Source organism: Sinohyriopsis cumingii, chromosome 9 (assembly GCF_028554795.1).
Source record: "Sinohyriopsis cumingii isolate HCF-2022 chromosome 9, ASM2855479v2, whole genome shotgun sequence".
Lineage (NCBI taxonomy): Eukaryota > Metazoa > Mollusca > Bivalvia > Unionida > Unionidae > Sinohyriopsis > Sinohyriopsis cumingii.
Window position 1 is genome coordinate 57,810,783 of NC_142969.1, and position 14,517 is coordinate 57,825,299.

The following is a 14,517-nucleotide window of genomic DNA, read 5'->3' on the forward strand; positions in this document are numbered from 1 at the left end:
TCATCTTCATTGTCATATCTGTCTTAAAGGATGTTCATATATCTTCATTGTTATATCTGTCTTAAAGGATGTTCATGTATCTTCATTGTCATATCTGTCTTAAAGGATGTTCATGTATCTTCATTGTCATATCTGTCTTAAAGGATGTTCGTATATCATCTTCATTGTCATATCTGTCTTAAAGGATGTTCATATATCTTCATTGTTATATCTGTCTTAAAGGATGTTCATGTATCTTCATTGTCATATCTGTCTTAATGGATGTTCATGTATCTTCATTGTCATATTTGTCTTAAAGGATGTTCATGTATCTTCATTGTCATATCTGTCTTAAAGGATGTATCTTCATTGTCATATCTGTCTTAAAGGATGTTCATGTATCTTCATTGTCATATCTGTCTTAAAGGATGTTCATGTATCTTCATTGTCTTATCTGTCTTAAAGGATGTTCATGTATCTTCTTTGTCATATTTGTCTTAAAGGATGTTCATATATCTTCATTGTCATATCTGTGTTAAAGGATGTTCATATATCTTCATTGTCATATCTGTCTTAAAGGATGTTCATGTATCTTCATTGTCATATCTGTCTTAAAGGATGTTCATGTATCTTCATTGTCATATCTATCTTAAAAGATGTTCGTGTGTCTTCATTGTCATATCTGTCTTAAAGGATGTTCATGTATCTTCATTGTCATATCTGTCTTAAAGGATGTTCATGTATCTTCATTGTCATATTTGTGTTAAAGGATGTTCATGTATCTTCATTGTCATATCTGTCTTAAAGGATGTTTGTGTATCTTCATTGTCATATCTGTCTTAAAGGATGTTTGTGTATCTTCATTGTCATATCTGTCTTAAAGGATGTTCGTATATCATCTTCATTGTCATATCTGTCTTAAAGGATGTTCATATATCTTCATTGTTATATCTGTCTTAAAGGATGTTCATGTATCTTCATTGTCATATCTGTCTTAAAGGATGTTCATGTATCTTCATTGTCATATCTGTCTTAAAGGATGTTCATGTATCTTCATTGTCATATCTATCTTAAAAGATGTTCGTGTGTCTTCATTGTCATATCTGTCTTAAAGGATGTTCATGTATCTTCATTGTCATATCTGTCTTAAAGGATGTTCATGTATCTTCATTGTCATATTTGTGTTAAAGGATGTTCATGTATCTTCATTGTCATATCTGTCTTAAAGGATGTTTGTGTATCTTCATTGTCATATCTGTCTTAAAGGATGTTTGTGTATCTTCATTGTCATATCTGTCTTAAAGGATGTTCGTATATCATCTTCATTGTCATATCTGTCTTAAAGGATGTTCATATATCTTCATTGTTATATCTGTCTTAAAGGATGTTCATGTATCTTCATTGTCATATCTGTCTTAAAGGATGTTCATGTATCTTCATTGTCATATCTGTCTTAATGGATGTTCATGTATCTTGATTGTCATATTTGTCTTAAAGGATGTTCATGTATCTTCATTGTCATATCTGTCTTAAAGGATGTATCTTCATTGTCATATCTGTCTTAAAGGATGTTCATGTATCTTCATTGTCATATCTGTCTTAAAGGATGTTCATGTATCTTCATTGTCATATCTATCTTAAAAGATGTTCGTGTATCTTCATTGTCATATCTGTCTTAAAGGATGTTCATGTATCTTCATTGTCTTATCTGTCTTAAAGGATGTTCATGTATCTTCTTTGTCATATTTGTCTTAAAGGATGTTCACATATCTTCATTGTCATATCTGTCTTAAAGGATGTTTGTGTATCTTCATTGTCATATCTGTCTTAAAGGATGTTCATGTATCTTCATTGTCATATCTGTCTTAAAGGATGTTCATGTATCTTCATTGTCATATCTATCTTAAAAGATGTTCGTGTATCTTCATTGTCATATCTGTCTTAAAGGATGTTCATGTATCTTCATTGTCATATCTGTCTTAAAGGATGTTCATGTATCTTCATTGTCATATCTGTCTTAAAGGATGTTCATGTATCTTCATTGTCTTATCTGTCTTAAAGAATGTTCATGTATCTTCATTGTCATATTTGTGTTAAAGGATGTTCATGTATCTTCATTGTCATATCTGTCTTAAAGGATGTTTGTGTATCTTCATTGTCATATCTGTCTTAAAGGATGTTCATATATCTTCATTGTCATATCTGTCTTAAAGGATGTTTGTGTATCTTCATTGTCATATCTGTCTTAAAGGATGTTCATGTATCTTCATTGTCTTATCTGTCTTAAAGAATGTTCATGTATCTTCATTGTCATATTTGTGTTAAAGGATGTTCATGTATCTTCATTGTCATATCTGTCTTAAAGGATGTTTGTGTATCTTCATTGTCATATCTGTCTTAAAGGATGTTTGTGTATCTTCATTGTCATATCTGTCTTAAAGGATGTTCATGTATCTTCATTGTCTTATCTGTCTTAAAGAATGTTCATGTATCTTCATTGTCATATCTGTCTTAAAGGATGTTCATGTATCTTCATTGTCATATCTGTCTTAAAGGATGTTTGTGTATCTTCATTGTCATATCTGTCTTAAAGGATGTTCATGTATCTTCATTGTCTTATCTGTCTTAAAGAATGTTCATGTATCTTCATTGTCATATCTGTCTTAAAGGATGTTCATATATCTTCATTGTCATATCTGTCTTAAAGGATGTATCTTCATTGCCATATCTGTCTTAAAGGATGTTCATGTATCTTCATTGTCATATCTGTCTTAAAAGATGTTCATATATCTTCATTGTCTTATCTGTCTTAAAGGATATTCATGTATCTTCATTGTCATATCTGTCTTAAAGGATGTTTGTATATCTTCATTGTCATATCTGTCTTAAAGGATGTTCATGTATCTTCATTGTCATATCTGTCTTAAAAGATGTTCGTGTATCTTCATTGTCATATCTGTCTTTAAGGATGTTCATGTATCTTCATTGTCATATCTGTTTTAAAGGATGTATCTTCATTGTCATATCTGTCTTAAAGGATGTTCATGTATCTTCATTGTCTTATCTATCTTAAAGGATGTTCATGTATCTTCATTGTCTTATCTGTCTTAAAGGATGTTTGTGTATCTTCATTGTCATATCTGTCTTAAAGGATGTTTGTGTATCTTCATTGTCATATCTGTCTTCAAGGATGTTCGTGTATCTTCTTAAAGTTGCATATGTCCTCCAGGACAAGTATATTTGAGAGTCAGCTATGAACATGGTAAAAACACAGAAGCACATTCAGTTGTTAGCCATGATTATGGAGAAACACACAAGAACATTCATGTGTCAGCTACAATTTAATACAGTAAATCATGTAGTCAGTATATGGCAACTTGCAACATACTGTTAGAGCACAATGACTCCAATTCCATTTGAATATCTACACAATTTGGCACAATCTCTTCATTTCTATATTAACTTCTGAAGATGACTGGAATATCTTTTGGCAACATAATCATCACTTTCTGCCATGTATATTCTCTTCATTGATTACATATATCAGATGTGAGCCACATGACAAATTGGCTGAATGATTCAGCCCCATGCCTGTAATGATACTAACTGAAGGTTATTGGGCTAATATCACCTATTAATTGAAAGTTGCAGAGATTTGCAGATAGTTTAGTTTCATCTGTGCATATCAGTGCACATGTTATATGCTTACTGATATTTCCTGTGGTTATTCTTTGTCAATAGTATTTCCTGATCAAATCTTGTGTGACAACTTGTAAATTTCTATGGAATAGCACAACCCTATATTAATTAGTGCATATGAAAAGTTTTCAAAAACTAAAACAGTATGTAATTATGTTAATATTGTTGTATTTATGTAACCTAAATATTAAAACATTGTAGTCTTAGGGATTCAGAATGTAGTATAGGTTAATTTGGGGTGAAGCTACAAAATACCTCTCTTCCATAAAGGTACTATATTTTAAATATAAATTATTAATTTAAGTGATTTTTCACCCATTTAGGAAGAAAAAGAGGTACAGACATGTGGTCATACAGATGGTCAGTTTGATAATATCCTCAAAACATTTTATTTAAGAAGTGTGGGGATGAAATTGTATTACCTAAAGTTGCAATTAATTTTCAGGCAAATTAACTTGTTCAATACATATAGCTTAAACTCTATCGATGTATTTTTATTCATTTTCCTTAAAGAAGTGGTATGGAGACTTGATCTGGTTTTTTACAAAATCAAATTCAAGTGACCTTTTTCACACATTACTTTATTTTCAGTGTTTGATCTCACAACTTCGTCAAGAACAAATACAAAAACTACTTCAATGACCACCACACCAACAACAGAAGAGGAAATGCCAGAAGATGATTATCAGGATTATTATGATCTCCTATCAACAAGTACATGCATATATGTTTAAGTCCGTCACAGAAATATATGGTGTCATGTTTGATATGTACACATAAAATCAAATCTACCGCATGTACAAATGTTTAATCAATATATAAGTTGTAAACTTGCATATACACTCAAACATTCAAATAATATTCATGCATGCATATTATACACTTACACATATATGTTTATTATATGCTCATTTTTTTCCCCCGTTCAATATTCCCCGATACTGAATGCACGCGACAATACACATATAACATTCACATGAATAAAGGAACTACTTTCTACTGTAAACAAACAATGGATGCAGATGCCAACACTTTTGATTTATTTAATTTGTCTGCAGATGAAGTAAACCAGTTGTTTGAGCCATTTGAGAGTAGAGATGTCAAAATTGAAATGGTTGATGAATTCATAGAATCACAAAAGAAACTTTCAACAAAGCAGGCAACTGAGCGTGATATCAGAAATGTGCAGCGATGGCTGTATGATAACAAACGTGAGACATGTTGCATTGAAAATATCATTCTGGATCATTTAAACAAAAATGTTTATAACGATTTGCAAAGTCAATGGTTCTGAGTATGAGCCATGCTCTTTAGATTCCATAAGAAACAGCACTGAATGACATCATAAGGCTCAAGGGTATCAAGTCTCTCTTAGAGACCGTCAATTCCAGAAATCAACCGAAGCACTAAATTCTAAAAAAATGCAACTGAAAAAAGCTGGTTTTGGAAGAAAAGCAAGAGCATCAGAACCAATAAGCCAAAATGACAAAGCAGCTTTATTTTCAGCTGGTGAAATGGGCTCTCTCACGCCAGCTGCATTGCAATTTTCACTATTCTACATTTTTGGAAAAATGTTTGGATTTAAAGGCCGAGACGAGCACAGAAAATTAAAGTTTGGAGATGTATCAGTTTTCACCGATTCAACTGGTACAAAATATCTTCAATATGCTGAGAGGGATAGCAAAAACCTTTGACGGTACTGGGAAGGATGACTACAGATCAACAATACCTCGCATTTTTTCTACTGGAACAACACTGGAGCGAGACCCAGTTCATCTTTACATGCAGTATTTGAAACAAAGGCCCTTGGAAATGATGGATGCCGACAGACCCTTTTATTTGACACCAATTCCAATTCAGTAACTGACAGAAACTTCCCAGATATGGTAATTATATTTCTAAAGATTCAGTTAGTGCCCTTATTTAAAATAAAAATATAAATACAGAAAATAATATTTGTAAAAACATTTATAACAAATAATGAATAAATGAAAATAAAATTATATGAAAGTAAACAAAAAATATCGGAAAAATATGGAATAAATTTTGTACTCTGCGAATGCTAAACATTGCAAAATATAAGAAAACAGATTTTTATGAGCGTGTAAATTTAAACAATATAACAAATATATTTTACTGGACAAAATATTACAAGTTGCAGGTATTATCTGAGACCAATGGGGGTTAATCAACTGGGGAGTTTGATGAAATGAGCCGCAGAAAGGACAGAAATCCAGGGGATAATTACCAACCATTCAGTAAGGAAGACTACTGTAACAAACCTGTCGAAAGCTGGCATCCCTCCAACAAAGATCATGCAAGTGACTTGTCATAAAAATATGTCATCTATAACTGGTAATAATAATGAGAGTAAATCTACTTGCCTTTTTGCATCTTTAATCTCCTCAAAATGTATTTTGTAGTCTCTTTCTGGTAATAAGAATTACGTGGTTTCCAAATACTAATCCAAGTCACGGAAATGTACTGTAATCTGTAGGCCTATAATCCAGACAATTTTTTAAATCGAAATCACATTACAAAGTCCGCTGTACTGCACTCCAAAATGAAAAGAATTTGTTGTTCTCTAAAAATAGAATGTTGAATCCAGCATCTTATTGAGAATTTAGATTTAAAAACTTTCATATTTTTCCAGCTTACGATTCAAAGTTATCCATGGCAGAACAGAAACAGTTGTGCAGCTTGTTGTCAATGCCTGTCCTTCAAGTCACATGTACATCGTGCAGAAAACACACAAAAGGAGATAATCAGAATTTAGCTGGATTGACAGAACAACTCAATTCCTCCATTCCTGACCAGCTGGGAACTTTGTTCAATGGCGCAGTCATTCATAATATGATTTTAAATTTTAATTTCAGATAGAGAAAAATGGGATTTATTTTTCAAATGAGTGACTGAGTGTACAGGTACAATATGAAACTAAAAGGTCAGTGGGCGGAGCTATGTGCACATGAATACTGTTATTGTGTATTGAACAATCTACGGTTTATGAATTTATTTTGTAATAGAGAATAAATCAAATAGATTGTTTCTTGTAATGTATTTTATTATTAAGCCTTAGGTAGTTATAAAAAATGAGCATATAATAAAAATGAGAATATAATAAAAAAGTTACTGCTTTTGTATGGGAAAATATGAACTCGTTTTGTCATTAGGATATACTGCACTCACATGTTCGTGCAGTATTCCTTGCCAAAACTCGTTTATATTTTCCCATACAAATGCAGTAACCTATAATACTTGACTTTGTATGTGTGTATGTATGCATGTATGTGTGTATGTTATTTTATAGACAGTTTAAACAAATTACATCCAACAATAAAATTTACATTCAATGTCTCTAAAACTAAAGTATCATTTTTGGACATAGATGTCATGAAAAATGAAAATAACGACATTACTACCATGGTTTATGTTAACAACACAAATATTCATCACTATGTTGAATATTCTTCATGTCATCCTAAATCATGTAAAAATGACATACCATATAGTCAAGCAAAAAGATATAGAAGAATTATTTTGGATGATGCTGTTTTTAAATCAACTTTGAGAGAACTAGGTCAGCATTTTTAAAATAGAAATTACCCTATTGACATCATTAATACTGCTTTCCAAAAATTATCTTCCCTTACACAATTTGAATCTTTACAATGTAAAATCAAAAGTAGAAATGAAGATATCATTCCTTTTGTTATTGAATATAATCCAAGTTTGCCTAATATAGGTATTAAAGATTATCAATAAATAATGGGATTTATTAAACTTACCATGTAAAGCAAGTGCTAAATCGCTACATGAAAGCAAACCCACACTTGCTTATAAAAGGGCTAAAAAATCTTAAAGATTTCCTAACTAATTCCAAATTAGAAAAAAAATATCATATAAAATAGGATCATCAACTAAATGTAATAGACCTAGATGTTCACACTGTTCATTTATTAATGAAAATACTTCTTTCAATAGTAATAATATGAAAGAAACTTTTTATATGCATTGTGGTACTAATTGTGCAACATCAAATGTTATTTATTTTATAAAATGCAAAAAATGTGGCATTCAATATAACACAGTACTAGCTGTGTAGTCTAGTATTGAATTTACAAGTAAAACTGTATGTTGTCACAAATAAAAGCTTTTCAGAGTGATAGGTTTGCAACACAGTCGCAAATATAAAGGACTGAAGAGGCTGGTTAAATTGAGTTATGATGAAAAGGATTTGTTATTCCTGTCACATACATGGTAACTCAAAAAAGTAAGACCTGATTAAATCGGGTAGACAAAACTGAATATTATTGTAAGTTGTTGTTTCTAATGCATTTTGTTGCTTCCATTAAGTCAATATGGAAATGAAAACTTTGACTCAAACTCTCCCTTCCACTTGTTACACATATCCGTTGGGTTGAATTAATGATGTTCTTTTTAGCAATGGCCTGGGATTCGCATTGTGGCGACATGTTTGAAGCCCACTATTTTGAAGAATACTGCTACCAGATCAATGATATCCGAGCCACTTGGCAAGATGCTCGCACTAAATGCCAGGAGGATGGGGGAGATCTGCTTAGTATTACTTCAAAGATTGAAGACTTATATATAGATGGTAAGTGCCATTGTGTGTCTTCAGACTAAATAAAATTCAGTGTCCTTTGATCTGAATTGCTGTCTCTTATAGCCTTTTCTCAGCCTGTGTTTCATCCACTAGACATCTAATTTTGAAAATTAAAGTTTACGTAAGTTGATATTTAGCTTAATTTTAGAGACATATATCAGGGCTATATTTAAATCTTTGACTTTATGTACCTTGAGATTGATGGTTGCTTTGTAATAATTGCATTACAGCATTTTCCAGCCAAGGAACAAGTATTCCATGTGTATATTTTCTTGCATTTCACACTTTCTCTTGATATCTCACCTTTTCTTTGGAAATGGATTGCTGTATTAATTAATCATCCTGAAATCTTTAGTCATAGCTCGCAACAATTCACAACCTACAATTCTAAACACAGGTCACTTTGATTGTAACATTTGACAAAATAATCTTGTATATACATGCATATAAGCTCATTCAGGTATAAGCTGACCCTCTCACAAACTTAAAAGGTATAAACTAAAAAGTGCATGACCTATGTATAAGCCGATTTGCAAGCCCAAGAAATGCATTATTTGGCAAACTTATATTAGCAAGAATTATGCATATACCTTTCTCGGGGATGGCATGTATGATTATTACATAGAAATGTATATAACTTGTTTGGACGGTAGCTAGAATTTTGTATTCACAGGTTGCTGTAACACTACCTTTCTCTTTGGACTCAAGTTAATTATTGTTCATTTATGCATTATTGCATTAGACTTTTTATATCATTGCACTAGTAATTACGTTTTTATTTTGTCTTGAAATTGTAATTACCATACTCTTTAAAATTTGATCCCATTATGACAACAACAAACAACAGTGGGGTTTGGTTCAATGCTTACATTTAGGCTAGTGAATGTATTATTTACATAATGGTGCCCCCACATGTATGCTGTAGGTTTCAGTAAACTATGAATGAAGTACATTCCGCTTTATGAATTACATCACTTGGACTCAAATCTTGGGCACCTCCGCACTAAATTTTAATGATATCTCCAAAATGCAATAATGAAGTTTCAGAAATAATGCTTAGTAAAGTATGCTAATACCATACAAATTGAGTTGTAATTTGCATGCAAGCGACTTTACACACCCTTTTACAAAAAATATAATAATCATGCTTATATTTTGGAGTAAAAGACAGTTACAGATCAAAGTACTGGTATAACCACCAGTCCAAATTCCCTCTTAACCCAAGCCAGTTTCACGGTTTTATTGATTAACCAGCCTGTATTGTTGTCAGAAAAGAAAAGACACATCCGCCAAATATAAACAAAGGAGACACAGAAAAATCCAGTTTTCCATTGTGTAGAAATTTATGATTTTGTTAAGCCAAAAGACAAAACTAAAACAGATTGATAATGATCTTAGTCTATATATATTCAGAATGTTAGTCTTTATTATTACCATGCTTTCATGGACATGTAATAGTTATGCTGGTTATATAACTTGCACAATTAAACCTTTTCATAAAGATTACCTTAATATATAGGATCACTGATATCATTGAAAAGAATAACATATGAGCATATGGATCAATGTAAATGAAACAGCTATCAACGACTAGCTGAAATGTTATCTGGAAGGATGCAATTTAGTCAAAACAAGGAATAAAACAAATTTGGCTTCTCTTACGTTCGTGAATAAACAAGGATTTAAGTGATGCTAAGCATGACCTACACTGTGTAAGTACTGTACATTATAGTACATCCTGGTCTCCTGGGTAAACTCGAACCTTCCCATGACTTATGAAGCCTTTATTTATGTTTATTTAATTCATGTTGGAGAAATAAGAAAATACACTCATACAAAATAATAACAAGAGTAATCATAGTAGTTCATAACAATTTTGTAATTGTTGGGACACCAAATATGTATGTTTGTTACATGCATATACATCTTAGGAAATGGAAAAATATTATTCTTACATGTCCCAAGATTTACAGCCATTACATTAGTCAACAAAACAAATTTAAAAACTTTCAAGTTAGACCTTATCCCATGGAGAAGCCACCCCCCTTTTTCCACGCCTTTATTTTTTCCTAAATTATTCGGCTTATATGCTAGCAATACAGTATTCTATTATATCATCATTTTAGTTAGGAATGACTACTTTGCATATAACTATGTTTTTTGCAATTTATATCCAAGTGTCTTAGTACACACACTTCAAAGTACATGGATCTCCGTCACAAAAGTTGGGTGCAACAGTAGGCGGTTTTTGCTTCATTTCTTAAGCAAATAGATTGCACATCAATGAAGATGAACAATATTCAATCATATTGGTTATTAACAAAATAATGTATGATGATAGAAAATGTGTAAGGTAGCGTGATGTTGCGTCATTGAAACCAATAGAAGCTCAGAAACTATTATGCGCATTATCCTGGGAAATGCACATTGTGATTTGAAAATAAATACTTAGGTTCACGTCATTTATTTGCCTATAACCACACTTGCAGAAAATATGTACATTATTTTTAGGACGCGTGAGATCCAGGACATTACGAGACTTCTGGATAGGAGCCAATGATCATGGAACTGAGGGAATCTGGAGATGGTCGAATGGTGACCCATATTTCTACTTCAACTGGAAATCAGGTAGAAATGACACATGCATCAGTCTTTGGAAGAACATAGGTTGAGAAATTATTATTAGTGGCTATTTTTTTAACCATATTTTGATTGCATAAATACAACCTGGCTCTCATTCATGAAGATTGTGGGCAAGTGTGCAAATGTACACTCAAACATAAATGGATCTGACAGACTTTTCTTATTTTCAAAATGCTTTGTACCTGTACATAATAGTCCTATTTATTGACCTGTTTGTCCCGTAGATGATGTTTTTAAGATGTCATATGCGACTTATTTAAACGTGAGAGCTAGGAATTCAGATTCACTGCTGTCAGAATAATAGTACTAATAATAATAATAATAAGACTATCCTACATTTATTCAGGATAGGATGATTATCAAAAAGGTAGTTTATTTGAATGTCAACTATATTGAAACATATATGTTTTAGTAAAGAATTTACAGGGTTAACATCTTTTGCATAAAAGAATACAAATATAACATAAATTTATATAAATTAGGAAAGGTTATTACACTGTTATCACTGATATATCCCAACTGCCATGTACAAATACTATGACATTAAAATACCAGGATTACCCCCTTTAAACTACTTGCAAAGGTTCATAGAACCTGAATCATTGGATGTTTGTTTAATATAATGGTACAAACTATTTTGTGAAACCATATGGTCTCAAGTCACATAGTTTTTAAAATATTCGGAACTCTTTTTGGACTTTAGGTGTATGTAATGCATTGTTCTCACTCAAACTTGACCATGATATCTCGATGCTAATGTTTCTTACAAACATAAAGCATTAAAATATTCTGATGCTGAATTATTTAAGATCTTGAAAAAAGGAACAGCTTTCATAAAACTAAAGTAAACCTTGATTGGCATCAGTCTCTTGAAAACAGGAACTCTACAGCTTAAAAAAACTAATGTAAACCTTAATTGGCATCAGTCTTTTGAAAATAGTAAATCTACAGCTTTAAAAAAAACTAATGTAAACCTTACTTGGCATCAGTCTCTTGAAAATAGGAACTCTACAGCTTTAAAATTCCTAATGTAAACCTAATTGGCATCAGTCTCTTGAAAATAGGAACTCTACAGCTTAAAAAAAACCTAATGTAAACCTTAATTGGCATCAGTCTCTTGAAAATAGGAACTCTACAGCTTAAAAAAACCTAATGTAAACCTTAATTGGCATCAGTCTCTTGAAAATAGGAACTCTACAGCTTAAAAAAACTAATGTAAACCTTCATTAGCATCAGTCTCTTGAAAATAGGAACTCTACAGCTTAAAAAAACTAAAGTAAACCTTGATTGGCATCAGTCTCTTGAAAACAGGAACTCTACAGCTTAAAAAAACTAATGTAAACCTTAATTGGCATCAGTCTTTTGAAAATAGTAAATCTACAGCTTTAAAAAAAACTAATGTAAACCTTACTTGGCATCAGTCTCTTGAAAATAGGAACTCTACAGCTTTAAAATTCCTAATGTAAACCTTAATTGGCATCAGTCTCTTGAAAATAGGAACTCTACAGCTTAAAAAAAACCTAATGTAAACCTTAATTGGCATCAGTCTCTTGAAAATAGGAACTCTACAGCTTAAAAAAACCTAATGTAAACCTTAATTGGCATCAGTCTCTTGAAAATAGGAACTCTACAGCTTAAAAAAACAAATGTAAACCTTAATTGGCATCAGTCTCTTGAAAATAGGAACTCTACAGCTTAACAAAACCTAATGTAAACCTTAATTGGCATCAGTCTCTTGAAAATAGGAACTCTACAGCTTAAAAAAAACTAATGTAAACCTTGATTGGCATCAGTCTCTTGAAAATAGGAACTCTACAGCTTAAAAAAGCTAATGTAAACCTTAATTGGCATCAGTCTCTTGAAAATAGGAACTCTACAGGTTAAAAAAAACTAATGTAAACCTTACTTGGCATCAGTTTCTTGAAAATAGGAACTCTACAGCTTTAAAAAAACCTAATGTAAACCTTGATTGACATCAGTCTCTTGAAAATAGGAACTCTACAGCTTAAAAAAACTAATGTAAACCTTAATTGGCATCAGTCTCTTGAAAATAGGAACTCTACAGCTTTAAAAAAACTAATGTAAACCTTCATTGGCATCAGTCTCTTGAAAATAGGAACTCTACAGCTTAAAAAAACTAATGTAAACCTTGATTGGCATCAGTCTCTTGAAAATAGGAACTCTACAGCTTTAAAAAAAACCTAATGTAAACCTTAATTGGCATCAGTCTCTTGAAAATATGAACTCTACAGCTTAAAAAACTAATATAAACCTTAATTGGCATCAGTCTCTTGAAAATAGCAACTCTACAGCTTTAAAAAAAAAACTAATGTAAACCTTAATTGGCATCAGTCTCTTGAAAATAGGAACTCTACAGCTTAAAAAAACTAATGTAAACCTTGATTGGCATCAGTCTCTTGAAAATAGGAACTCTACAGCTTAAAATAACTAATGTAAACCTTAATTGGCATCAGTCTCTTGAAAATAGGAACTCTACAGCTTTAAAAAAAACCTAATGTAAACCTTCATTGGCATCAGTCTCTTGAAAATAGGAACTCTACAGCTTAAAAAAACTAATGTAAACCTTAATTGGCATCAGTCTCTTGAAAATAGGAACTCTACAGCTTTAAAAAAAAGCTAATGTAAACCTTAATTGGCATCAGTCTCTTGAAAATAGGAACTCTACAGCTTTAAAAAAAAGCTAATGTAAACCTTGATTGGCATCAGTCTCTTGAAAATAGGAACTCTACAGCTTTAAAAAAAAACTAATATAAACCTTGATTGGCATCAGTCTCTTGAAAATAGGAACTCTGCAGCTTTCATAAAACTAATGTAAACCTTACTTGGCATCAATCTCTTGATAATAGGAACAGCTATCATAAAACTAAAGTAAGCCTTAATTGGCATCAGTCTATCAGTATTAAAAAGATATGAAGTAAATATTAAACTACCATTGCAATATATAATCAAATGGCTGCCCTTTTCTATAAACTGTATCATCTCTTTATGTAAGAATAAGTTCAAGGTGTTTCCACATAGTATGACAGTAGTTAACATTTTGAAAACCGTTATATTTAACACTTTTAATATATAAAACCGCTATCCATTTTTTGCAACTTCAGTTTTCTTGGATACTTTTATAAAGAGTGTTTCAAAGTGTCTTTGTTGATCTGTGGAAGTCATAATGAGGTGACAACATCTCAATGCAATTGTAAGATATCTATTGAGATCCATCGACAAATAATAATCCAGGTAAATTATATAACTCTGTAAAACTCAGGTGAAATTTGTTATAACTACCATTACATATAATTGATGAATATACAAAAAGATTCTGAACAAATTGAGAGAAATGTTCGCTTCACTTTTAGAATAATCTTGCACAATTGCCATTTCTTTTGGTATTAAGAGTTTGGATGGAATTGCATTTCTTTACACAAGAAATCTCATTATATAGACACTAGTTAATCTGAAGGTACAGTTTTATGCCTTGTCATAATAACAAAAAATCATGTTTGGTTCCTCTTATCTTTGAGATCCTAAACATGTAAGTTGAAATGCTTGTACAA

General features: G+C 31.6%; 1 protein-coding gene and 1 long non-coding RNA gene across 6 annotated transcripts in view; both read left to right on the forward strand.

The window, feature by feature from the left end:
* The window catches only part of LOC149791882 (lymphocyte antigen 75-like), a 153,360-nt gene that overhangs the window by 73,529 nt on the left and 65,314 nt on the right, over positions 1–14,517 (forward strand). For all 4 annotated transcript variants that reach the window (XM_089970386.1, XM_089970389.1, XM_089970388.1 and 1 more), the window contains exons 29-31: positions 4,270–4,392; positions 8,123–8,296; positions 10,817–10,933. In XM_089970386.1, the coding sequence (XP_089826512.1) occupies positions 4,270–4,392; positions 8,123–8,296; positions 10,817–10,933 (414 nt within the window). The remainder of the gene's footprint in view (positions 1–4,269; positions 4,393–8,122; positions 8,297–10,816; positions 10,934–14,517) is intronic.
* Positions 4,412–8,114, forward strand: LOC149791883 (uncharacterized). 2 transcript variants are annotated; one of them, XR_016423431.1, is made up of 3 exons: positions 4,412–5,564; positions 5,834–6,033; positions 6,332–8,114. It is a non-coding gene; the product is annotated as an uncharacterized LOC149791883 (long non-coding RNA). The 2 variants fall into 2 exon arrangements; XR_016423432.1 differs by having other exon boundaries at positions 5,840–6,033.